This window comes from Protomyctophum parallelum, assembly GCF_964188405.1.
Source record: "Protomyctophum parallelum genome assembly, chromosome: 1".
Lineage (NCBI taxonomy): Eukaryota > Metazoa > Chordata > Actinopteri > Myctophiformes > Myctophidae > Protomyctophum > Protomyctophum parallelum.
Genome location: NC_139697.1, coordinates 30,042,682 through 30,069,163, shown reverse-complemented (window position 1 = coordinate 30,069,163; position 26,482 = coordinate 30,042,682). Strand labels below are relative to the sequence as shown.

Here is a 26,482-nt window from a genome sequence, read left to right as displayed (position 1 = left end):
CAGAGCAAGTTGAACACAGCTGCAGGCTGAAGCTAATAAAGTTAATAATGGGTGTGTTGGTCAAGACTTGCTAGGCTCACTAACCAGCCTACATAACCATAATTAAACCACTACAGAGGGGGACGAAGGTTCCTGTGGGGGAGCAACATATGTTCCCAGAGAAAGCTTGAAGCCATAATAATCAGAGTTCTTTCAAATTTCAATAGAGAGAGAGAGAGAGAGAGAGAGAGAGAGAGAGAGAGAGGAGGGGGCAACAGGGTCAGGGTGTGTAGTGATGGGGCCAACTCAAATAAATTAATTGATAAAAAAAAAAAAGAAAAAAAAGATTAATAAATAAAAAAAAGAAACCAAGGTGCTCAGGTTACACAGGGGCAATGTAGGCGTACCTTCCCACCACAGCGGAGCTCAGCTCAAGTACCCGGGTAACTGTCCCAGGTAACTTGGGCACCGTCCAATCGATTAAGTTGCTGTGCCAAGTATATATATAGATTTGTATATCCTTATATGAGATCCCTGTGCTGGCATCATAAATCTGAGTACTATGATAATGTTTACAATGACCACTATAGTTCCATATTGCCGACATTCACCTGCCATCATTTGCAACTGCACTGGCCGCTAGTAATAACAACAACAATTTGTAATAATAATAATAATAAAGTTTGAGCGTTCCTTTGGACATCATGGATGTGCGTTTTTAATCCTCATATGACCCACATAAAATGGAGAAACTTACATAAAGATTAAAAGGAGAATCTTGAAGTCTCTGTGTTTGCAAGAGTTGCCATAGCAACCTCACAGACTCCTAGGTGTTCAGTAGTTAGCATGCTTATGTTGCTAACTAAACTAGCTAACAGTAAGGTGTATCTTTTTAGTTTTTGACAGAAAGATGTCTAGAAAACGTACAGAGAAAAAGGAGAAATCAGATAAGGGCAGTGTTGGAATTGAAGATCCTTCAAAAAACACAGGTAAGTACAGTAATAAAATAAAATTTACTTTCAAAAGCATGCTAGAAAACAGTCAGCTTTGTCATTATTCTAAAACAAAATCAGTTGAGAGACGGTTCGGCTAACCTTGTGGCATGGCATCTTTCTTGTTAGGACTAACTATAGACGAAAATGCCCTGACCTTCGGTAAGTAGCCTGCCTACTTGCTATAACACTGCATGCCTGTGTGCCTGTTGTAAGACTAAAGACAAATTAGGTTGGAATCCTCAATATCTGTGATGGACAGTTTGAGGGTATGGTCATTGAACAATTAAACTCTATTCCATACCATATTTCCATTCCCCTATCTCCTTTAGATGACTACCAGTGCTCAGGCAACCTGAAAACTGATTTCCCTGAGCTTTGTGTTCTTCTGGGAATTAAAGAATGCCCTGCAGTTATCTGCACCAAGCGCCCATCCTCCTCTTCTCCAGGAACTGAAAGAGGCACCATGGGTAAACCTTCTCTAGCCAGAAAAGACATAGGCTACTAGATGAGAAATGCTACCGCTTACCTCAACGTATTCCTCTTACCTCATCAGTCCCACATGTGAATCAGGATGTTGCTGTAAAACTCATCCCTGTTCTGTAAAAAACACCTGTGTGAAGTGAGGGGAGATTATCATCATACGTCATCATACATCATCTCATTCTCGCCAATCACAATTTGCGTCCTTACTTTTGTCTTCAATGTTCACACAGACCCTCAAAGCTAGACATAGGACGGGCTAGCACCCCTCAAAAATGATATAGATCACCACAGCTAGTAAAGCATGTCAAAACAGAATAGTTTAAATGGCTATCATTTAACACACAGTACATCATAATACTATGACGATTTTTTTCCAGCTGTGTGTTTAAACAGTTTTAATTAATTTTAACATTAACAACCCATAATGTCAGAGGACAGCCAGTCCCACATGGAGACCTCCTCTTGGTGTCCTAAGCCACACCTTCAGGTGGAGTTGGAGAATGAAGACCCTCATAGTGTCAAAAGCATCAAGGTCCTTGGTAAGAACTTAGTTTACATTTAAGTTAATATTTAATACATTTCTATTAGAAGGTTTGCCTTAAAAAAAAACACAGATTGCTATGTCACCTTAGACATGAACATGTATTTTGTTTTCTCATTTAAATGATTGTATGCCAATTGACATGTTTACAGAACTGAATCGAATTTACATTTAATAGACAAAAGGAGAAAAAAAAACATTTTCTCACAAATACAGGTTGGAAAGTCGACACACGGATAGGTCAAGTACTGAGCAAGACACTTCCTTTCTTGAGCAACCTACAGAGCCTGCAGTGAGTAATAACATAGGCTACATATGTACCTTTGCTATGAGGAGTGATGTTGTATGTATAGTTGCATCACCCTGCCCATTATGTTGCAGTTTGTGGCGCACTGGACTGACAGATCAAATGGTGATCTCTCTTAAGAACACAATGTCTCTCTGCTCCAACCTCAGGTGATTGCTTAATTCATCCACAGCAAGTCCAAACGACTTAGTAGGATATACATAAATACCTTGCGTTGTTTGATGTTTTTATTATTTTTATGTACAGCAAGACTAGTTTCCCCATGGGGACAATAAAGTCAAGTATTCAACTGTGACCGATGGCCTAGGGCTAGGTCATAGACTAGAGCCTTGCGTGGAACAATTTGGGTGGGTGTGAAATAATCAATGCCACCATGTAAACTACCTCACACTGAATACTATTTTATACTATATACTACTTAGTATTTGAAGGATCAATGAAATGAGTTTGGGTGACAGGCTCAGAGATATACACCACAATAGGTTGAGTTGTTAATCAGATACATTTATCATTCACTATCTATCCATCTCCTTCCAATACTCCTCACTGTTCCAGGTCTGTGGTGTTAGAGGGAAACCCTCTTCCAAAGCAGAGTTACCACATTCTACTGTATCAAGACAGTGCGTGAGTACTAGGATGGACACATATACTAGTGCGCCTCACTCTCTCTCTTATTCCTATAATAAATTATTATTTTACCCGTTTGGCCATCAGCATCACTCATCTGTCACTGCGGAACAACCGGTTAGGAGATGAAGGGGCGTCCTTGATTGGGTCAGCACTCTCCACTACTAGATCTGCCAACAAGAACCTCATATCACTCAACCTGGCCTTCAATTGTATTGGTGATGAAGGTGCTGCACATATAGCAGAGGTACAACTCATTGAGAGTACATTTATTCACATTTAACAGGTGAACATTCAGCGAAAATATGAAATCATTCAGCAAAAATAGCTCACAACAACACATTTGAGCTTGTTATTTTCGATAACGACATTTTGTGTTAAAGGAAACATTAGGGGGGCAAGTATATAGAGTTTAACTGCGGTGCGCCGGTGACTGAAAGTGTTGTCAACGTACCATTCAGTCATTCTCTATCGTGTCCTAGGGTTTGCGCTTGAACCGGGCTCTGCTCTGCCTGTCTCTGTCCAACAACTGGATTGGAGACACAGGGGCTACTCATCTAGTTAAAGTGAGTGTCAGTTCTCTCTTTCTATCTCTCTATAGTTTTTTTTATACTGGTATACAGTTTTATTTAATTCTGTCACTTACCCTTTGATTTTGTAGATACTCTGTCCATTTGCTCTAACTCACACAGAGGTTGTGGAGAGGAGGAAGTTGCTACTAGAAAGAGACCAGTCTGTAAGTAGGAATTTTTTTCTCTACATATAATTTATGCTTCAATACCCTTTTCAAGTTGTTGAGTAAAGTATAAATCAGGCTTTCAGTGGAAATCAGACTCTGTCTCTCTCTCTCTCTCTCGCACGCACATATTTTATCCTCCTATTTCTGCAGCCGTCTCTGGTACCTGAGCAGTCTCCAATTGACCAAACTCCTTCAGTCCAAAGCAGCACCTCTCTAAGTGGCAACATCAGCAAGGGGGGGAACAAGGGAACATCCAGAAAAAAGGTAACAAAAGTAGATGGCAAAAAATATTATGTAATTGCCTTTGGCGAATGGTGACATCCTTTTTGCTTGAGTTTGGTGTGCTGCCCTCATGTTATTCCATGCTTCTTTTTTAAACAAGAAATGTTTAAAAATGTTTTCCACAAAATATGACCCTGAACATCTTGTAAAGAAAGATCTGTGTGATACTGTGATCACAGGAAATGCCCAAAAAAGACGAGAAATTGATTGGCAACCATACAGGAGCAAAGAAAGAGGACCCAAAATCTACCAAGAGATGTAATAAAATGTACTTAAACTACCATCAGTGTTATAGGCTAGCTCTCTGAACAGGCATTTGTTATTTAACCCTATCATTATGTACTCCTTCTCTGTTACAGCCTCTGATGCCAAGGTACCTCGAGGTAAACCAGGGAAGTCAGGGGCCAAAGAGAAACACCCATCAATGTCTGAGCAAGAGGTTATGTTTATTGAATTGAGTCAATAGACTCATTTTGAGTTAACAGTGAATATACACATTAAGTTTCTCAAACGTTTACATATGAATTTCCTGCTTGCATGCCATTTTCTTTATCTGCAGGATAAGACAAGTGCTTCTCTGAATAAGGTTTGCCTCCATTTTTAAAGAGACATATTGATATACTAAGTGACACGTATACATACAGTTTCTATACCTCCATCAATCAAATGTGTCTCTCTGCCAGTTGGTGGAGATGGTGGAGATTGTGAGCCCCCTGCTGGAGCCATCAGTGCAGCACAAGGATGGTGAAGTCATTCTGTTGGGGAACAGTGCTCTCGCCTCCTTGAACCTGGCAGGTATACTCAGAGTCCTGACTTAAAAAATAAAATAAAAAACATAAAATAAGTTTTAGTAAAATAAATAAATGTGTAATAATACGGTTTGGCAATATTACATAATGTGTGTATAGTAGGCCTAGCCTATGTCAAGAATTTGTTGGTTTTGTTTCAAGTTGGACAGCTCGATCAGCACTGTCTGGCAGCAACAGAATAAATTAAAAGGAAGAAATCGAATCAACAAAATAAATCCTTAACCAATAAGCAATATATGTTCAAATAAAAATAACAACAGGTTAACATAACTAAATAATTTGCTAAGCTTTGTCTCTTGTCTTTCTTTGGCCTTGGTAGGAAACAGGCTAACAGAGCGTTCGTTGCCTCTGTTCCTGTCATGTGTTCAGAAGCAGACTGAGGGAGGACTCCTCCGTCTGTCTCTCCAGGTATGCATCCAGAGCAGGGTCAACATAAAATGTAAAGTGAAACTATTATTAATTGTGTCTTCACTGAAAAGAAATGTGCATATTTTTGACAATGAGGATTTTACTGTATAGGCGAGGCCTATATGTAGTCTAGTAGTCTACCACACTGTGGCAACATAATTGATAATTTAACTTTGAGCAAGGATTATGTTTGTTGGAAATGCAGTGAGATCTTCTACATTGGATGCTACTTTCAACATGTCAACATTCAATTTAATTTGTGTTCTGTTCTCTCCATCTCATTCAGAGAAACCACTTCTTTACAGACTGTGAATCCTATATGAAGATACAGGAGATTATGAAACAACGAGATCCTCTCATCAACAATACTGCTGCTAGTCAAACTGAAGAGGGCAGTCTGCATAATATTTGAGAATAGGATTGTCCATTATAGACTGATTCCGTACCGGTTTCATGGTCGCAGCCTACGTATTTCCTGTAGGCGGACTCGACATAGCTGCGGGAGTAAAACCCTCACCAGGCGCACCTCTTCCACTACAGTGAACGGCAGAGTGACTGATGTTAGTTTGCCTCAAACTTTACTCCTTTACCTGCTTTTTTACTAACACTAACATTACAAAGATGCCCAGAACATCGAGATGAACGTGTGTAGTTTATGGCTGCTCCAACAGTAGTGGCAACATAAAAATAAAATAAAAACGGAATGTCTAATATCCACCGCGATGGCGGAGACCAGAGCCATTGAGTAATGGTTGAGACGAAGCAGTGAAAGATACATAACGCCAGTCTTACCCAATACCAAATATTTCTGTTTTATTAACACAAGGCTGCTGTACTTTATACCTCATACTTTAAATGCTTAGTATGAGGTATAAAATACAGCAGCCTTGTGTTCATAAAACAGAAAGATTGGGTATTGGGTAAGACTGAAATTATGTATCTTGCAGGATTCTTCACTGCTTTGTCTCAACCATTACTCAATGGCTCTGGTCTCAGCCATCGCGGTGGATATTAGACATTCCGTTTTATTTTATTTGTTATGTTGCCACTACTGTTGGAGCAGCCATAAACTACACAGGTTCATCTCGATGTTCTGGGCATCTTTGTAATGTTAGTGTTAGTAAAAAAGCAGGTAAAGGAGTAAAGTTTGAGGCAAACTAACATCAGTCACTCTGCCGTTCACTGTAGTGGAAGAGGTGCGCCTGGTGAGGGTTTTACCCCCGCAGCTACGTCGAGTCCGCCTACAGGAAATACGTAGGCTGCGACCATGAAACCGGTACGGAATCGGTCTATAGCCTGCCATGTCCTGTGTTGAAAGTGTAGTAATAAAATAAAACAAAATATTTCATGTAAGCAGTGTTGTGATTAATTTCTAATTTGCCAAAGTTCTTTGTTGTAAACATAGCTGTCATTTCTAAGTAAAAGTTAAAAAAAATTGCATTAAAACATTCGTTTGATTTTGACCTTACAAAAATGTCTGCTCGTTTGGTTTAATAACCCACTTCCGGTCCCGGCTCAAAGGATGCGAGGATATCAGCCCTGCGCTTCCGGTACGGCCTCCTTTTCGGCAACGGCTACTTCCTCGCCAACATGCCAGTGAGTACACGAGCGGTAGAAATGTAGAATTTGTATCAACTATTCGAAGTTCTAGTGTCATCTACTGCGCTATATGTGCACATAAAACAATAGCGTTCCGACTGCTGTACACTTTAAGCAAATTGCCCCAGTCCATGTCCCGGTATTATAAATACAATCTCTGAGCGCACTAGGAGCGCATTGTGATACAAGATGGCTGCGTACATAGCGCAAACATGGAGACAGCTGAATAGCTAATTTAACGAGCCGCAATGTGTTAAAGTTGACAAGTTTCGAAATTGGCAGAGGTCATTTTACATTTATTGTAACATTGGCGATTGACTAGTGTGTCCGTTTACACGGTTTAGCTCGTGGATAAAAACTGCGTAGTGCCCCAAATATAGGCCAAAACGTGGTACACAAAAATGATGCTAAACGTTACCGAATCACGGTCCACACTACAACAAAGAAAATTTATAACGTATACCTTCATTACCTTGTTATTGACGGATACCAGTCTCTATGAAGTCGACCATGATGATAACATTAAATAATGTAATTTAGGTGCGTGGGTGACCACGAGCACCCTGCAGCTGTCATGATGCGGTAACCGTAATGGGACATGCGTGTGGGCACGGAGTGGGCACTGGTCACCTTGGTGTTGAATTGGCTTATTTCCTAAATGTAAAAAAATAAATATATATATATATGGTCAAACAGTCGCCAATTCAGGTCTTGATATTTCTACAATTGCTACAAAACCTGTAGGCCTATATTCAGTAATTTGAGGCTAAACAAGAAGTTGATGAAGGATACAATAAAAGCACTTATCGTTCTGGTTAGATTTTAGCCATTAAAACATTAGGTGATCACTGATAGCCCTTTCAATAATGTATTTTCTTTTACATTTCAGCTCGCAAAAGACTTGCTGCACCCAAGCCCTGAGGAGGAAAAGAGGAGGCATAAGAAGAAAAGACTCGTCCAGAGTCCTAACTCTTACTTTATGGACGTCAAATGTCCAGGTAACATTTTTAAATGCAATGAATTTACACTTTTGCTGAACACTTGGATGAATTGTGTGGCCATTGGAGCTTCGATTAGCCATTTACAGTTGATGGTGTTTTTTTTGTCATTTTGCAGGTTGCTACAAGATCACTACGGTGTTCAGCCATGCCCAGACGGTGGTGTTGTGTGTGGGCTGCTCCACAGTCCTCTGTCAACCTACTGGAGGCAAAGCACGTCTCACAGAGGGTCAGTATCCGTTTCTGAAAGATGTATACTATATCTGTAACTTTCAATGTTCAACACAAGCTCGAAAACTGAAAAACCTGTATGGTGCTGGCTGTCTATGTTGCCGTTTTTCTGGTGTATTATGTTCAATGTTATTAAGTACAGTCAATTTATAGATTACAATCACTTAAACTTGCCAACTTGCTTTTTGTAACCCTGGCATGTACACAAATCATGTGCATATGACACGTTAAGTGCTACCCTTACATCAGTAGCATTCTATTCACATTCCCCAGTATTTGTCTACTGTTCAGTAATTCCCCTCTTTGTTCTCAGTGATCTGACTGACTCTCATTGTGTCTATCAGGGTGCTCATTCAGGAGAAAGCAGCACTAGCTGTTCTTTGGCCATGAACCGGGAGAGGCGTGGTTGGATTGGTTGATATCAGCATCTTTGACCCCTCAACTTGGTGGTCAATGACACTTCAAGACACAGTGCATCGTTCCGGAACAAGACCAGTTGTAATGCTGATGTATTGACTGGTTTCATTTTGTTCAGATAGATTGATTGTTGCTGTAACTCCACCCTCCAGCCCAGTCTTTCTTAATAAAATATGTTGTTTTTGGCTAAATTAATAGTGTGTTTTCTTTAACTGTGCTAAATTGAAAGTGATTTTTCTGTTGTACTGAACACTGAAGAATGTGTCTTCAAATCTTTATTGCTTTCATATTGATATCATATAAATTAACAATGGTATTGTCTTTGTACAACTGTACATTACAGCAAAGTAATTTCAGACTTTAAACTTGGCAGTTGGATGTAGTAGTCATTTCCATTAGTCCATGATGACACATTCTTTACTTTTTCCCCACACGTCAAGTAGCTGGATATGATGGCACAATGTTGAAAGCATTGCCCAAAGTCCTGTATGAATAACTGCATAGCTGTTGTAATTTGCATAGATTAATTCAATTCGCTGTCAAAGACGGTGTTTCTGCTACAGAAAACAAGCCTATATGTTCTGGTATACAATATACCGTTGAGTATTGGAGCCAGGTTCACTGTGCTCCAAGTCAGTAGTCTATCTTGAATTCTCCAGGTTACAAACTACCCGTCACCCGCATTCATGCTAGCATTCTCCACCTCCCTTTCCCTGAGGAGGTGACGGATGGAAGAGTTCTGTGTGGACAGAGTGTTGGAGAGCAGTGGCATCAGGATCCTGAAGCCCTCGCTCAACTCTTCCACGTGCTTCTCCAGGCTTTGAATGTGAGAGTCCAGGTCCCCACGGCAGCCGTGCACCTCCGACAGAACATCATACATCAAGTTCTGCATCTGAGTGGAACATGTGTTAGTGATGGGCGTTGTAATGATGATGTAATAGTAATATTGTTTGTGTACTAGGCCAGAGGCCTCATTAATTAATTAATCACCTGTGTGAATCTTATCATACATCATCTCATTCTGGCCAGTCACAATTTGCGGTCTCACTTTTGTCTTCAATGTTTGTGTTTACACAAACACTCAAAAATGGCCATTCAATGTCAATGGCATTCAATGTGTCTACACAAACCCTCAAAGTTGGACATAGGAGGGACTAGTGCCCCTAAAAAACGAGCATGGCAAAAAAGAGCACTAGATCCCGGAGTGGTCCACATAGTTATTAATGCATGTATGGTTGTCTTAAGTGTTGATCTAAAATCTGATAATTCAGCAAAAAACATTCAGAGGTGGAGGTAGTACTGTATGTATAAAATAATTTAATTTGAGGTTAAATTTAAAAGCAAGGGGTAGCAATTACCCTGGAACCACTAATGACGCTCCTAGTGTAGGCGGGATAGATAAAATGCAATGTAAGTCTGTTTTTTGTATTCTTTCTTTGGTGACTGTAATACAGATAACGTGTTGATTCACAAGGCTCACCTTGCAGAGGTCAACTAGTGTGTTGGCCTGGTCTGCCAACTTCCTCTTGTCCATCTTAACATTCCGCAAGCTGAAAAGCACACAGGTACTATTTGATGAAAACTACAGTTTGATTTCGAAAACAAAGGACATGATGTTAATTCCAAAGTGCCTAGGACTCTGCAAGGCAGGGGCGTCCTACTCCCTGAGCCAGGCTTGCACTTGACCGCATACCTAAGGATGAAGACTTGCGCACTGTGAGGCCAAGACACCTGGACAGACACTAAATAATGGCTACGTAAGAGGTCAATTTGACAGTTCTGCAATTGCAGAAGTTTCCTTACTGGTGGATGGCCAACAGCAGCTTTCTCTGGTGCCTGCGTACTCTGGACTGATCTCTTTCTCTTGACAGCTTAGTGTGTTTGTAGATAAGCCAAGACTCTCGCAGCACATTTGCTGCTGCAATTTTTATCTGTGGAGGAAAGAAGACATCAAACAAACAGATGTTTTTAGCCGGCTATTGTTGTTTTCTTCATCTACTGTATTGGCAAAATAGCATAATGGTGAATCATGCAATACTAGAGTTTCACCAACATCTCTTTTCCATTGCTGTGCTGTACTGAATAAGGGTAAGCAAATGCCACATGTTAGTTTTATTTTAGGGGAAATGTCCATACGCAACCTATTATAAATCAGGCATACATTTGTAGTGTGCATCCTCTAAGATTAGATACCGTATGTATTTTCTATATATATACTGTATCTATCTGGATAAGGTCAGGTGTGAACCAGTACCTCCTTGGTGATGTGGGAGTCCATCATGAAGTTGTGGACATGCTTCTCTGCCCTGGTCAGCTCCAGTTTCCTGGCAACTACAGCTACAACCAGTACGGTGCAACCGGCTCCCTGTGTGTGTGTGTGTGTGTGTGTGTGTGTGTGTGTGTGTGTGTGTGTGTGTGTGCATGCACGTGTGTGTGTGTGTGTGTGTGTGTGTGTGTGTGTGTGCGCGCATGTGAGTGTGAGAGAGAGATACAAAGAAAACAGAGAGATGGATGAGAAGAGAACAATGGTTAGAATAGAGGGTATACATTTTATCCCACGATTTTCTAAACCATTTTTCACCACATGTGTCAATTATCTAATGTGATCCTGAGCTCTATACACACCCTCCGCCAACCTGGGGAATAGAGGGTATGCACATCTATAAAGTGAGTGGCAAATTTAGAGGCAAATAAACGTTGTTTAATGTGACTGTCGTTTAATGCTATCAGATAGGACTTTTGGGGCTGTCAAGGCCAGAAAGTAGTTTTTTGCCTCTCAGCTCAGTCTTTTTTTAATGTTTTTTGTGGCTTTCGCCTCTATTTAAAAAAACTTATGGAGGGATAGACACTAGTAGGCTGACAGGAAGAGAGGGGAAGGAGAGAGATGGGGCGTGATATGCAGTAAAGGCCGTCGGGATCGGGAGTCGAACCTGCAGCACACTGCCAGACTGGATTACCAGCCAAGGTGCCTGGTATGATGATGATGTCATGCGCATACCCTCTATTGCATTTCATTGTATTTTGTCCTGAGGTAGGTCTTGGGATTATTCTAACTAGAGTTTGCACATGCATCACTTTTCGGTTCTTCGTCTTCGTATGTACCGCCTGTTTCTAAATTGCACGGAAGGATAAGGCAGGAGGCAGCAAATAATCACCTACACGGAAATATTTGATAGAGAATAGTTCATTGTCTATGGTGGATTTTTATGAAACAAAAACTTTGCAATCTTTCTGTACACCAGCAATGTTGGTGAGTTTAATGTTGTTTAATACAATCAGATAGCAGGACTTTTCTGTTTGGATGTATGGGCTGTCAAGGCCAGAAAGTTGTTGCCACTCAGTAGGCGTTCCTGCATAACTTCCAGGTACAATGTTGTCAAGCACATAGCCTCTATAGATATTTACCGCTATATTTCAGTATTAAAGAATTCCAGATATTATTATATAAATAATATAAATTATTTATTATTTATTATAAAATATAGTCAAATTGGCTTTCTGTATTGCTAGCTTGAAAGTAAGCAATGAGCAATACCAGGCTGCACTCCTGTGGTCCTCCACTAAGCTGTGCTGTCTCCCTCTCTGCTTCCCTTCTATTTATCTCAATAAAGGGAAAAAACATAATTAAGGTGAGTCAAATGAAATGAAATTATGCCTACCATTATTCCTGTAATAAGACAGATACTGCGACCACAGTAGGTGTGAGGCACCACATCTCCATAACCAATGGACAGGAAGGTGACGGAGACCATCCACAGGGCCTCCATGTAGTTGCTACTCAGGTCCTTGTAGTTGTGGTGTCTACGGGATAAAGAGCTACAGTCTAATAGTCTATTGACCACACATTTTGCGCTTGCTATCACTCTATTTTGAGTTGGGATTGTTTGCATGTCAATACAGTAAACAGTAACGTTACAGTAGTACATAATAACAGTATGGGCAATGTATTTTGGTAAAAAGTATGGAAGTTGCACAAAGTCAAAGCTAATTATAGTACATAGTGAGTGACTTAAACCATACTGGGGTACCCAGAGTAAGCTGGTCTAGTATATACATTGAGAAGTAAAGTATTTCAACTGTATTCCCTCAATATCATATACTGTACCTCTCACAAACATGTAAGCCCCATGCAGCCACTATCCATAGAGAAATGCTGAAAATCATCAGGACAGTGCCAGGGTAGGTGGTCATCAGTGTTTTCCCCACAAAGCGGGTGTTGAAGTGTATCTAGAGATCACATATGACACAATCACTCATGTCCCACTTTTAACAGTGCTATTAGTACCCACTTTTAACTATGCAGTATTTGAGTATATTACCTGGTGTATTATCTTTACATAATACAGAGGAGATGAGGTGAGGGATACGAAAGCCTATTTCAGCTCAACACAACAGGAGGTTTGTTGCAGGGGGAGGCAAAAGGTCAGTCATTTTCGTCACTCTTAAAAAGCACCAACAGAGGATGGGAGATTACAGGGGGTGGGTTCATCAGGAGGAAGAGAGTGGTAAAACAATAAGGTGGAGGATATACGATAGACAGAGAATGTCCATTCCACGGGAGCAAGAATGTGATGGTCACACCTCGAGATTCAAACCTCTAATGACCGATCGGCCCACCTAGACATACGACATAAAAACATGTAAATACAAGGGTCTTAGTAAAGGAAGATTCCAAACTTCAAGAGTTGAACCCCAGACTAAATAGTGTGCCCAATTTCAAAGTTATTAACTGAAACATGCATCACGCAATGCCGTCCAAAGCCTCATCTTAATGAAGCTCTGCCTTCAAATGTTTAGGTTCTGCAAAACCAAACAAATTTTGAAAAAGCAGTTCCCAAGACTTTAAGTATATATATATTTTCTGTTCACATCACACAGTACTGCCCAATGCCGGTGGATTTTAACTTCAACACAGAGCTTGTAAGGGTTGACCTCTGACCTTGTTGAGTGCTCCGATGCTGCGGGAGGCGGTGTCCGTGAAAAGGCGGCTGTGTAGCATCAAGGCGCGGCCCAGTAGATACAGCCTCATGAACATGGGCAGGGCCAGCACGATCTCCAGCTCCGTCTCGGACAGTGACGAGGCCCGCTGGGAGGTCGGCTGGAAGTATGCCAGCAGACCCACTGGGTACGGGTGGACCGCCACCGCAACCAGCTCCAACGCAATCAGCGTCAGCCGCTCTGTCGTCATGGCGATGCGCCAGTCCTCCGCGCCGCTATCAAGAAGGTACAGCTGTGAAATGAGGATGAGGTGATGAATGTTTTTTGTTGGTAAGGATGTTAAGGCTATCTTTACCTACTACATATTCTAAGGGGGGAATATTAGACAAAAATAGCAGATCTACAAGCTCACAACACATAGCTTTGCGCGTAGATCGGATATCTACGCACCAAATAGTATAGAGCCAACTCAGGTCGAGTTTACCAAGTTTCTTTACTAAAGAGGGTTTAAGTGTTCTTTAGCATTCATTAGACCTGCATCACTCTCAGACAATTTGGACCTTTTGTAGCAAGCTTTGTGTCATACAGAAGAATATAAGAGCGTTGCTATTTGTGTTCTTTTTAGTTGTGAGAATTGGCTTTGGTATTTAGTTTGGTTTTGAGTACAGGAGACAAGGAGAGGAACAGGAACAGAGAGACAGAGTGGTGGTGGAGACTGGGGACACGCACGGCACACACACACACACACACACACACACACACACACACACACACACACACACACACACACACACACACACACACACACACACACACACACACACACACACACACACACACACACACACACACACACACACACACACACACACACACACACACACACACAGGCACACACACACACACACGTTGTGTAGCACCTGGGCATTGAGACTTGGGTTTGTGATGTTCCCTGTACTGGCCATACGTCTTGTTCCATTTCAGGTTTGCAGTGGTCACAAGGATTGACGCCATTGTCCGAGGACACGGCAGTGGCCAATGAGGACTGACAGCCGACGTCAGAGGACGTGACAGTAACCAACAACGGCCAAGTTCAGACTATTACAAACCAGCCCGGTGTGAGTACCCTTTGAGAGTCGTGTAGCAATCTGGCATTGAGACATGAGCTTGGTGATAGCTGAGGTATCACTGAGGTTTTAACAACCGGGGACAAGGTTGTTAAAACACACATTTGATCATGAGAATATGAAGACATCTCTTACCTGCACTTCACAGCAGTGATAGGCGATAATGAGGCCCACCAGGATAACGGTAGACAAGCTGATGACTGACTTCAGAGCCAGGGAGTAGACGGAGCTCTGTGGTGAAAACACATGCAGGTGAACGCTGGCTCACACTGCACACACATGCACGCCCCATACACATGTCAAGGTTATTATTATTCACATGTGGGTTTGCGAGTTTCTTTTTTATTGCTTAAAAAATATTAGTTCTAGCTTAGCTTTTATTTCAGTTTTGTTATTATAATCTGGAGGTTATTTCTCTGTGGGTGGGGGCATGTATGAGACTATGAGTATAGGTATTACACTACACTTTCTGAAGGCAATTAACTCAATCATATAGAGTTATAGATGTCCCAGTATAAGTAAACAACATTATCAAATGTGACTAAATGAACTGTTATTTTAGTTGTGTAAGTAGTAAGTACCGGTACTAAGTACACAATTTTGTTTCAGTTATTCTGTGTTTTAGTCTTTTATTATAGTTTAAATATTTTCCACCTAGCTTTGGTTTGTTTTTAATTGAGTTTTATTTGACTCTAATAACCTTGACAGTTGACACACACACACACACACGCACGCGCACGCACACACACACACACACACACACACACACGCACACACGCACGCACAAGGACACACATGCATATACATGGACACATGATGTAATGAGTACATCATATACAGTGCCATCGATGGCTGTTTACCATTAGCAAGCAGACTTTATGATAATGAGTATGACATTGTTATCCTATCCTGTATACTGTTAATCTTCAATCACATGCATTTCCATTTAGATAATGCACTTCCTTGATTTAGTGAACATGATATTATGGACATAAATCCTTGCGCAAAAGCTGATAGATGGAAACCCACTGAAATAATTTTCCAGTATGGCTTTCTCATAATGAAGGCCAGCTTTATAGTGGAAGACCAAAAACATATCTCTTCTATTTTGTGAGTTTGCTAGATATTTTGAATAGAGATGAGAAAAGATGTCTTGACCCAAAAAAGCAGCTGACAGTAAAAAATAATAACAAAAATCTTCTTTGATCTTTGAAAATAAAATGATTAAGTCTCCCCCTTTTTGTCTCTTCTGACGAACTGACTGATCCTTGACGCCATGATGGTTCTGACCTTGCTGTAGACACTCCAGGAAAGCTCGATCTCCAGCACCATGACCACCACCCCGAAGAGCCCTGCCGCCAGGGCGCAGTCATTCAGCAGCTGTCTCCTCTGAAACAGGGCTCTTCTGCGGATCAGCCTCCTGCCGATGCCGTGGGTCTGCCAGTACTGGTCATCCTTGTTGCCGTCTTTTGGCTCTAGACTGGGACCGACAGTGGCACTGCTGGCGTACTGGTCTCCTGGCAGCGGGCCCCTGGCCTCGGACAGATCTGGGTGGGAGAGGAGTGTCTCGCTGCCCTGGAGGTCATCGTCTTTGCTGCTGATTATGATCTCCGGATGAGCCCGCCGGTCACGCGACTCCTTCGGAACATTGCCTGATCTCCAGCCCCTGCCGTCTCCGGCAAATCCCCCTTTCGCTTTCTGGTGAGCAAGGTGGGACCTGCGGGACACCATGTAAGGAGCCCCACAGGGTGCCATGGGAATGTCAGTGAAGGAAGTGATGTTCTCCTGTTGCATCCCGTGAACACCTGACTTTTTACATTTGAATAACTGACTACGCTCACCGTGTCCCTGATTTAGTTTCTTCCCACCGGGTCTCTTGTCCTTGTGGCTGTCCTTGCCCATGCTTCTGTCCTTGTCTCTCGTCCTGTGCACTTGAGGTGAGGAGACCGAGACATGATAAAGGTGGCCATTGTATAACGGTGTGGTGGCCATGACCTGTGTTCTGTCCAGCCAGGCCGCATGGTCCGCCCCCGTCTGGACTGTGGGGTGTAGTTCACACTGGGGAGGGCAGGTCGGATGGGGGGGCATCATTCTGGAAGGGAGGAGGGGCCTCTGGTCCTCTGCCTCATCTCCATCCGCACTTGACAAGTTCATAGAAGGGGAGGGCTCCATTGTGGAGATTTTTTTATAGGTGATGAGTCGCCAAATCTGCTCAGAGAGAGAGACAGAGAGAGAGAGAGAGAGAGAGAGAGAGATATGGTGAGAGTAAGATGAAGGCTGGCGAGGCAGTGAAACCCGGCAAAAGTCAAAACTGATTAAAAAAGCACAGAGACAATGCGCTGATTCTAATTAATTAATTGGATTACCGGTACTTAGAATACAATACATTATCATAAACCTATTACATGATGGTGCCTTTTGATAACTCATACCATTGTCATTCTCATGAATATCTGGGATATTTGTACTGTACATGTATATGTATATACATGTATATATCTTCTGTTTACATCCACCTGTTTACACCTCTAAGTCTGTGATGTGACAGTAAATTCTGATACTTAAAATAATATATAGATCATGTTCTTTACAATGGATAATGTCACTTTTTTAGGAAGATACTAAAGTGCAATGAAGCTTCTGGCTTGGTCTGAAGCGCCAATGAATACAATTGTCCGGTCTATGGTCAATTGGTCACACAGGTAGAACGCTCTGACTGTTGCTGCACTAGCGCCTCCTACAGGGTGCACCTGTTCAGCAGCAATCTGAGAACCCATCTGCAACTGAGAACCCAGGGAGTGGAACTGGCGCGTTCGGACGTTCCTCTACAAGCATTATGCATTATGTCACTTCTCACTGTCCAGTGCAAAGACGTGGCTGCCATGGTGACTCCATGTGCACCAGAGGAGTCTATACCCTCCATAGATCAATAATAGCAGTAGTCGGGGACAGTAAAATGGTAACACATTAAGGGGGGGTTGGCAATAACTAGTCTCTCAAGACAAAAGAGGGCACTGTTCTTCCTTTTGTTTTTTTGACGATTGGTTTCCAGATTGGGAAATTACTAAATTGAGGGGAAAAGAAAGAAAGAAAGAAAGAAAGAAAGAAAGAAAGAAAGAAATAGTAATGGAACAGAAGGAAGTTATCTTGAAGGAGTTTGTATAAAACCTAATTGACCTCAACATTACTATTAAATATTTATACTCATGCACATTTAATCACAACCACTCCAGGATACAGAAACAGTGGCAGCTCTTGAGTCTTTAGAGCTATATTTTATTATCTTTCATGTTTTCGTTAAAGGCGTAGAGTATTTGAGTCCCACAGAGCGTGTTGCCTTGCCCAATATTTGATCTCTCTTGTTGGTCTTACCTTATAAAGTAGAACTCCTCAATCCAGTCTCCAATGTCGAACCACTCCACTGTAAGGACAAAAAATCACCTCTGCCTGCTCTGAACCACAGATGACACACACATACTGGTACAGACACACAAGCACATACATACATACATGCACAAACACACACACACACACACACACACACACACACACACCGATAACCCCTTTTGAAGAAAAAATACTCCCACTCAGATTAAAATAAACAAACAATGCTGTGCATATTGACAGAAAGTGAATTGAACCAAGAACGCTATGAGTCAAATCTCTAGTCTCTCAGTATGATCTTTGCGTCAATCCATTATTATCAGCCACGTCATGACACTGACCCTCCCACGGCTTTAAACAGAGGTTATGAACTCCAATCCGCATAAGGTTGAACGACCATGGATATCCATTGCATTTAAAAGGAATTTATTCCATTGTTTTCCTGCATTTGCTGCATACACATTTGTCCACGGTTATGGTGCGACGTCCTCCTTAAAGCTAGGAGCTTAATGACTGCATACATGCAGATGTTGTGTTATCTGACAGACACAGGACATATGAGCTCAGCTCAAGACCCACTTCTACAACATTGCTTTTAATTGATCTTTTTTTTTTTTTTTGTTTTTTTGTTTGTTTTTTTGTTATTCATGTCCTCACTGTATTGCATTACTGCTTGTTTTTTGTCGTTGCCTTGCTTTTCTTTTATTCTCCATTGTTCTGTAAAGCACTTTGAGCTGCATTTCATGTCATGAAAGGTGCTATACAAATACAGTTTTATTATTATTATATCATCCGCCTGCATGTACAAGCGCTTGTCTGTGTGCACCTGTGTAGTATTTCTGAGAATATGTGCATGATTTACATGCATGTGGATGAATCTGAATATATGCAGGTGTGTGTGCACCTGAATGCACGTGTGTTGTGTGCGTAATGGAAGTTTGTGTAATAATAGACAACATGACATTATTATATTATATTCAATGTGATCTTTGCATCAATCAGGAACGGGCGCCTGTGTTCCAAAGAAGGATCCTCTTTAATCTACAGTGACTGATGGCCTTTCAATATCAATTCGGCAGATTAGTATTCGAGATTAATCAAGAAGGCCTGGGGAGTCACAGATCTGATACTTATGAGCTTATGAAATATCAAATATGTCACGCCTTTAACCTATACAATATGCACAGAGAGATGGACAGGGGCAGGGTGGTGTGTGTGTGTGTGTGTGTGTGTGTGTGTGTGTGTGTGTGTGTGTGTGTGTGTGTGTGTGTGTGTGTGTGTGTGTGTGCGTGTGGTTAAAGTCATAACAATGACATTCACCGTTGTTTATCTAAATCCATGTGACAGATGGGGCTCCAGATAACAGTGCTCTGCCACTAAATGGAGGGACCCACCAAGGAGCAGAGAGAGAGAGACAGAGAGAGAGAGATGAGAGAGAGAGAGAGATAGGGAGGGGGGAGGGAGGGAGGGAGGGAAGAAGGAAGGAAGAGAGATAGGAGGGGAGGGGGGATAGGGCAAGCACCACAGACAGGATGGTGCATGGATAAAGAAAGGTTTTAATTAAAGCTGAAGACAACATGTACTTATAGGGAGAGAGGGGGGGGGGGTGGAGAGAGAGATATAGGAAGAGGGGGAGAAATGGAGAGGTGGAGGGGGAGTGCAACAGAGGTATGCAACACACACACACACTGTGACACACATACGCACGCACGCACACCACACACACGCACACACACACACACACACACACACACACACACACACACACACACACACACACACACACACACACACACACACACACACACACACACACACACACACACACACACACACACACACACACATACACTCTTTCTGTCATAGAAACAAGCCAGATGTAAAAGTACATTCATTATAACTAAATGTCCCCAGCAACTAGAACATTTAGAGTTTAGACAGATGCTGAGAGGCTCTGGAATCCAGATGCACACACAATACAGCAGAGGCTCGATCAGAGCTTTGCTGCCAGCAACTTTGTTCATTTCTTCAAGGAAAAGAAAATTGACAGCCCAGGTTATAATTAAGCCCATGGGTTTAAGAACCTTAAGCAAAACATGGAACCCCTAATTGCTCCCGATAAGCTGGTGTGTGTGTGTGTGTGTGTGTGTGTGTGTTAGTGATCGACCGATATGGTTTTTGGCCGATATATCCGATCACCGATTAGTGGACAATCAAAAAGCCGATAGCCGATATTATGAGCCGATTAATTAAAGTTAAAAAAATATTTTTTGTTGGTGCAAGAAGCACCAACATCGTTTCAGTAACACTTCCCCCCTCCATCAATTGCAGCTTTTTTTTTGCTATAGTGCAAACATGTACTGTAGCAGCATATATCATTTTCAATATCTATCTATCTATGAATGCACCAAGTGTGTGTGTGTGTGTGTGTGTGTGTGTGTGTGTGTGTGTGTGTGTGTGTGTGAAATTGTCCAGAACCGCGCCAAAAAGGCCTCTGACCAGGCTCTGGACCGGGCCCATGCCCAGCGTCCATATATGGAGCTGGCCTGTTCTGACCTCACAGCACTCCATATTTGGACCTGACACAAGACAGAACTCCACAAGCTGGCTGCATATACTCCCTATTTGGGCATGCCTTACAAAGAACTCCATATATGGGCATAAAAGGGAGACAGACATATCTGGGTGGGGCATTCATTTACAACTTGCATCGTACCAAGTAGGTCAGTGCCCAATGGGCTGTAGAGGCCCTACGCGGGCACCGTTCTAGTTTATCAAAACCGGATTTTCAATGAAAGTGGTTGTTTCACCATGTTTGCGCATTCATGAGAAATATAATAATCGGTCGTTTCTTTCAGATTATTTGTTTTTAGCACCGATACCGATATTAATTAAAATCATGAATATCGAAGCGACTAGTGTGTGTGTGCAAATTTCATGATTTGAGACCGGTGGGACTAGACTAAATCCGGCGGTATCCTACTATAAATGCGCCACGTCTCTGTCTGCGTGTGTGTGTACGGTTGTAATGCACGTAACTCGAGAACCATTTGCCCCACCGACAAATTCGACACACACGTTCCACACCCCTACAGGGTATCGATGGTATCGAGTCGGTCGGACCCACGGTTCTCCAGAACCACCACAAAAGGCTCTGGTCAGGTTCTGCCAGTGGGCCTAATCAGCCTAAATCCCCTCACCTGTGCAATTTCTAGCCTCTGCCTCAGCCAATTGATTGCCATGGCAACCCTACACTTGCCAATTGATTACTTAACCAGTCCACTCTACAGACACAGGCAGACATACAGATACAGAGATCTCCATGTAGGACACAGACAGACAGTTAAAATGGGTGGTATGACAACAGGTATTGCATACTAGATCTCCATATACAGTATGGGCACAAAAGGGACACAGACAGATAGTTAAAACAGGTGCTATGACAACGGGTATTATTAGGTTCCCAAGTTGCATCGTTCCCAAGTAGTAGGCTTACCATACGTCCTCTTTTGCCCGGACAAGTCCTCTTTTGGGGGGCTGTCCGGGCAGTCCGGGGGGGTTTTATAAATTCCTTCAAATGTCCGGGGTTTTACACGTATCGCCTGTATATGGGCACGTTCGGAAATACCGCACCGGAGCGCACTCGCCCATTAGTTTGCATAATTGCATTGCACAGTGCGCTCAGTGCGTTATTTCCGAACGAGCCTTGTGTATCGCTACGCTCACAGACCATTCAGACCAATGTGTATTAGAATGCACGTTCAATGGTTCGTAGTGGAAAAACACTGTGAGAGGTGGACTTCCAGCCCGAACCCCGGAATGTGTATTATTCATAACTCTAGTCTGCATGTGCTGCGCGCTGACAGCACTTGTCCCGACCGCAGGCTGCAGATAGACTGTTGTGCTCTCGTGAGGAAAGCTTGAAATGCCAAAGAACTATCTCATCATCATTGACATGCAGAAAAAGTATAGGCTACTGTTTTCTTAGCTTTGTGACTGACCAATGAGAAGCAGATTGTATTGTCTGCAAAGGAACTATATGCGTCACAAATAAAAGTTATGTCCTGCAAGCCCATGTCATGTCAACAACACAGACAAGGCAGCTGTGCGCGAGGTGAGTCCTGCAAATTAAATTGACCCAATATTATTTTGTACAACCTACTAGCAAAGCATAAGATAATGGTTTGGAGAATAGGCTGGTCTCTCTTTTTACAAGAGATAAGCCATTGCATACAGGTTCTTAAACTTTTTAATTTCAAGGACCCCCATAACTCTGAGAGTAAAACCAAATGGACCCATAAGAGTCCCATTTTATTCCATTTGTAGGCCTACAGTATCAGAGTTAAAAGTTATAAAAGGGTCCATTTGGTTCCATTTGTACTAGTACACTCTCAGAGTTACAGACCTGTAAGGGTCCATGATTTGGTTCCATTTGTACACTCTCAGAGTTACAGACCTGTAAGGGTCAATTTGGGTCCATGTGTTACACTCTCAGAGTTACAGACCTATAATGGGTCCATTTGGAACCCCCTCAAGGAACCATGAGGGTCCCTGGATCACACCTTTGAGAGCCACTGCTTTAAATACATAACTAATATAGAGCATATTTGATCAAATTTAGGAGCCAAACTATTTTGACAAATGAATTTAATTCAAACAGAACCGCGCACGCACGACACATGCACGACATGCATGTGCACGTGCACGCGCACATGCACGCGCGCATGTGTCCTCTTTTTGGTAATTCAGAATATGGTATGCCTACCAAGTAGGCCGGTGGCAACCAGTAACAAATGCCACATTAACTGGTGGCCAATAGCCACCATGCAGATAAAATGCATTGGCATGAAGCCTGCTGGGCTTCAAACTGTCTTTTCTACGCGAAACACTTGTTTTGCTAAAAAATTACATTACATTACATTACAAGAAAGGGATAATCCTCCATCCAATTACCACAGTGTCTGATTGAGAAGAACTGAGTGTCATGCTGTTTGGCTACTGAATGGCAGCTCATCTCTTGTCAAAGACGTTCACCACAAGCTCAATGTGATGTCCAGAGACAGTCAGCAGACATGCACTGGCTGACAGAATGAGATAGTGATTGACGTGCGTCCTCTGAAGTCTACTCTGAAAACTCACAGAGAAAAGTGGGGGCTTTAATTCAGTTTTCTCTTCTTTCTCTCTCTCTCTCTCTCTCTCTCTCTCTCTCTCTCTCTTTAGGCGACAGCAAACCCTATTAAGTGAGGGGGCGCTCGTCAGCATGGAGGCGGGGATGCCTAATCCAATCAGGGGAGTAATTAAATGCACACAGCACAGCGGCAGCACACAGACAGATGGCTGCATTGTCAGGGGGCAGCCATCAACTCTCAGTCAAGATAGACAGGGAACTAATGGCACTGGGCCCTACTGGGCACTTTACCACCGCCACCATGCACCACCACTGCTATAACGTTATGCCCACCTGTGCTGATCTTCCTCTCTTGGTAAGACTGTGAAAAGTGGACTGGTTAAGTAATCAATTGGCAGGTGTGGGGATTGCCATGGCAATCAATTGGCTGAGGCAGAGGCTGGAAATTGCACAGGTGAGGGGATTTAGGCTGATTAGACCCACTGGCAGAGCCTGACCAGAGCCTTTTGTGGTGGTTCTGGAGACCGACTCGATACCAGGCACTGCACTCCTTGCGGGGGTGTGGAACGCGTGTGTCGAATTTGAAGTCGGTGGGGCAAACGGTTCTCGTTCTTCTTACGTGCATACAACCGTACACACACACACACACACACACACACACACACACACAGAGACGTGGCACATTTATTGTAGGATGACACGATGGGAACTATGCACAAAAATGAATTTCACCTACTTTTTGAGGTACGCTAGCCCCTCCTATGCCCAGCTTTGTGTGTCTGTGACTCTGTGTACACCCATAGTGATGATTGGCAGAGGGCTTTAAAAGTGATGATGTATGATGATAAGAGGGAGCGCTCCTCACTTCACACAAGTGTGATTTTTTACTTGTAAAACTGTGATGTCACAATAAGGTGAGTTCTGATTCTGATAAATCATCATCATCACCACCAGCCATTCATTAGATGCAGGGCCATATTAACCCCCATGAGTGCCCCTGTGCAGATCATTTTAGCGCGGACACGACCAACCCCGAACACATGGAACACAATAAAGTATAGGCAAATAGTACAACTTCACTGGAATACAACTGGCAACCATTGCAATAAATAACATTGGTTTTCTTTTTTTGACCAGTAAAATGCATTTCAGAAATGCGACTCTCGCGCCCGAGCAAAGCTCACTCGCCCGCCCGCCCACACACACACTGACTGACCTTTGACCCGTGGAAGCTCTTGCTCTTCTTGGCGTCGGAGAGGGCAGAGGTCAGCGAGCTGTTGGGCAGCGTGGGCAGCTTGAGGTGCTGACCGAACAGAGAGGTGGTTGAGCCCTCCTGCATTACCATCACCTGGAACACCACCATGCACACACACACACACACACACACACACACACACACACACACACACACATACACACACACACACACACACACACACACATACACACACAGGCGCACACACAGTTAACGCAACTCATACCCTCTGGTCTTTCTCAGGAGCCATCGCCATGTGGTGGACATTTTTGTAAAAAAAAAAGTCTACTTTTGCCACGGACATACAAAATTTGTATTTAAACAAACGCAAAGAGCTATAGACCTAAATGGCCATTACAGGTATGTAACTCTGAGAGTGTATACGGCTCCATTTGGTTCCATTTGTACACTCTCAGAGTTAAGGAGGGTCCTTGAAAATGAAATGTTTCATCATCATCATCATCATCATCAGTACAGTTATGTAGCCCAGATAGGAACAACTGTCCTAGTGGACTCCTAATGTGCCATGCATAGTGCCATAGTTCAGTGGTTCTCAACCAGTGGTCCGGGGACCACCAGTGGTCCTTGAAGAGGTTCCAGGTGCATCTATCCATTTTTTCAATATGCCCCCCCTTGCCACATGCCCCTGTGCAGCTGCACATAGCGGCGGATGGTAAATCCGGCCCTGATTAGATGATTATCATTGAATGACAAGCCATGGGCCTCATTCACACGTATCAAACGAATGTTCTGTGCTCTGTCTGTGATTAATGGCTGCCACAATGCAATTCCAATATGTCACAAACATGTGTTTGATACACAAATGTTTGGTCAAACCATGTGACAAACCATGTGACAATTGCATTGTGGCAGCCAGCCACTAATCACAGACAGAGCACAGAACATTCGTTTGATACGTGTGAATGAGGCCTTGTTGTAGCATGTAGGGCAAAACAATACAATAAATACAAACATCCCTTAATTGTCATCGTCAACAATTTATCTCGAGCCTGACTGACGTTTTATGTTTTCATTTGTCTTCTCCCGTCCCGATAATGAACATTCTCATTAGAATCGACTGTCAACACTCATAATCTGATCCCATTAATTTAGCTCACTTCCCTGAATCCTCCCTCCTGTAATTAGCGCCATCACATCGTCCCCCCCCTCGCCAACATCACTGTCAGTGGTGCTTAGCTCCAGCTGTTAAACCTGTCCACAATGCAGCCATAAAAGACACCACCAGATGTCACTCGCGCCCCAGTGCTTCCCAATAGGCCCCTATGCATTTATTTACAGTAAATGAGCCGTTATAATTTCTGGTTTTGGCACGATATCAAATCTGCACCGAGTGCATAACAGGACATTCCATTTCCTCTCTTATGTGCCCCGGAGATAGGCGTAAGTTCAATTTAGAGCCTGTACCGAAAGATAACTGCACAGTCTGCACTATAGCTGTGAGGTGAGAGCAACAGGACTTTTCCGACGACACATTACAGGCTTACACCATTTATCCTTCCTTGTTCAGCAGCGGCTGGTGTTTTATTCTCCCAATCCTTTAACTGGTGCTTTCGTAAGTTTCGTTTAACCAACCAGTCTCGTTTCTCCGCTCTCCAGCCTGCACGGTGGCACCAGAGCGTGAAACCGCAACTCCAAAACACTGGGGATGTCTGACACGCTCCCTACGAGCAGGGCGATTCCGAAGGGCAGCACCGGTAATAGGGTAATCTATTATACAGTCCCAACGTTTTCTCTTCCTCTTCTCTCCCCCAGTTTCTCCCCGGCTCTGTCCTTGCATCAGCACTTCGCCGTGAGGAGGAATGAGGAGTGGAGTTTAACTATGCACATTCCTGGGCCCTCCTGCAGAGCCCAGCACTTTCTCAATTAGACTGGAGTCCATCTGGTGATGCTGATTCAATGCCTAACACACACTGAGTAAGCTGCCACTGTGTGCCACACACGCTGGTGTGTGCATTGATACACACACAAGCGCACACGTATACACACTCAGCCAGCCCAATTTCTGACTCATTGCTGCACGCGTGCACGCGCGCGCACGCACACACACACGCGCACACACACACACACACACACACACACACACACACACACACACACACAGTCTGTCTGGTGTCTGCTGCTCCAACTGTGTGTGACCACTTTGACGTTATCACATCTCAGAACAGTGTATGGTATCACTATGCAATTCCTTTGAGCCATGAAGGCCTAGCACCG

The 26,482-nt window shown here is 43.0% G+C and overlaps 3 protein-coding genes across 3 annotated transcripts; 2 read left to right on the top strand and 1 right to left on the bottom strand.

Moving 5' to 3' along the window:
- Positions 1 to 889: 889 nt before the first annotated feature.
- Positions 890 to 5,582, top strand: lrrc71 (leucine rich repeat containing 71; the record flags this gene model as incomplete). The annotated part of the gene is made up of 13 exons (XM_083775708.1): positions 890 to 968; positions 1,304 to 1,441; positions 1,889 to 1,996; positions 2,352 to 2,454; positions 2,861 to 2,929; positions 3,020 to 3,179; positions 3,415 to 3,498; positions 3,594 to 3,672; positions 4,313 to 4,392; positions 4,456 to 4,539; positions 4,637 to 4,748; positions 5,082 to 5,170; positions 5,457 to 5,582. 13 exons carry the CDS (start codon positions 890 to 892, stop codon positions 5,580 to 5,582), a joined length of 1,311 nt encoding a protein of 436 aa, XP_083631834.1.
- A 1,138-nt stretch (positions 5,583 to 6,720) lies between these two features.
- Positions 6,721 to 8,610, top strand: LOC310861920 (small ribosomal subunit protein eS27). The gene is made up of 4 exons (XM_083769656.1): positions 6,721 to 6,766; positions 7,659 to 7,767; positions 7,886 to 7,996; positions 8,343 to 8,610. The coding sequence occupies exons 1-4, from the start codon at positions 6,761 to 6,763 to the stop codon at positions 8,369 to 8,371; spliced, it is 255 nt and encodes an 84-aa protein (XP_083625782.1). The 5' UTR covers positions 6,721 to 6,760; the 3' UTR covers positions 8,372 to 8,610.
- Positions 8,611 to 9,082: 472 nt separating this feature from the next.
- LOC310866155 (small conductance calcium-activated potassium channel protein 1-like) lies at positions 9,083 to 17,912 on the bottom strand (the record flags this gene model as incomplete). The annotated part of the gene is made up of 11 exons (XM_083775582.1): positions 17,853 to 17,912; positions 15,771 to 16,688; positions 14,616 to 14,711; positions 13,355 to 13,645; positions 12,997 to 13,032; positions 12,521 to 12,642; positions 12,075 to 12,216; positions 10,670 to 10,780; positions 10,219 to 10,346; positions 9,896 to 9,965; positions 9,083 to 9,307 (listed from the first exon to the last, which is right to left on the bottom strand). The coding sequence occupies exons 2-11, from the start codon at positions 16,650 to 16,652 to the stop codon at positions 9,083 to 9,085; spliced, it is 2,103 nt and encodes a 700-aa protein (XP_083631708.1). The 5' UTR covers positions 16,653 to 16,688; positions 17,853 to 17,912.
- Positions 17,913 to 26,482: the final 8,570 nt, after the last annotated feature.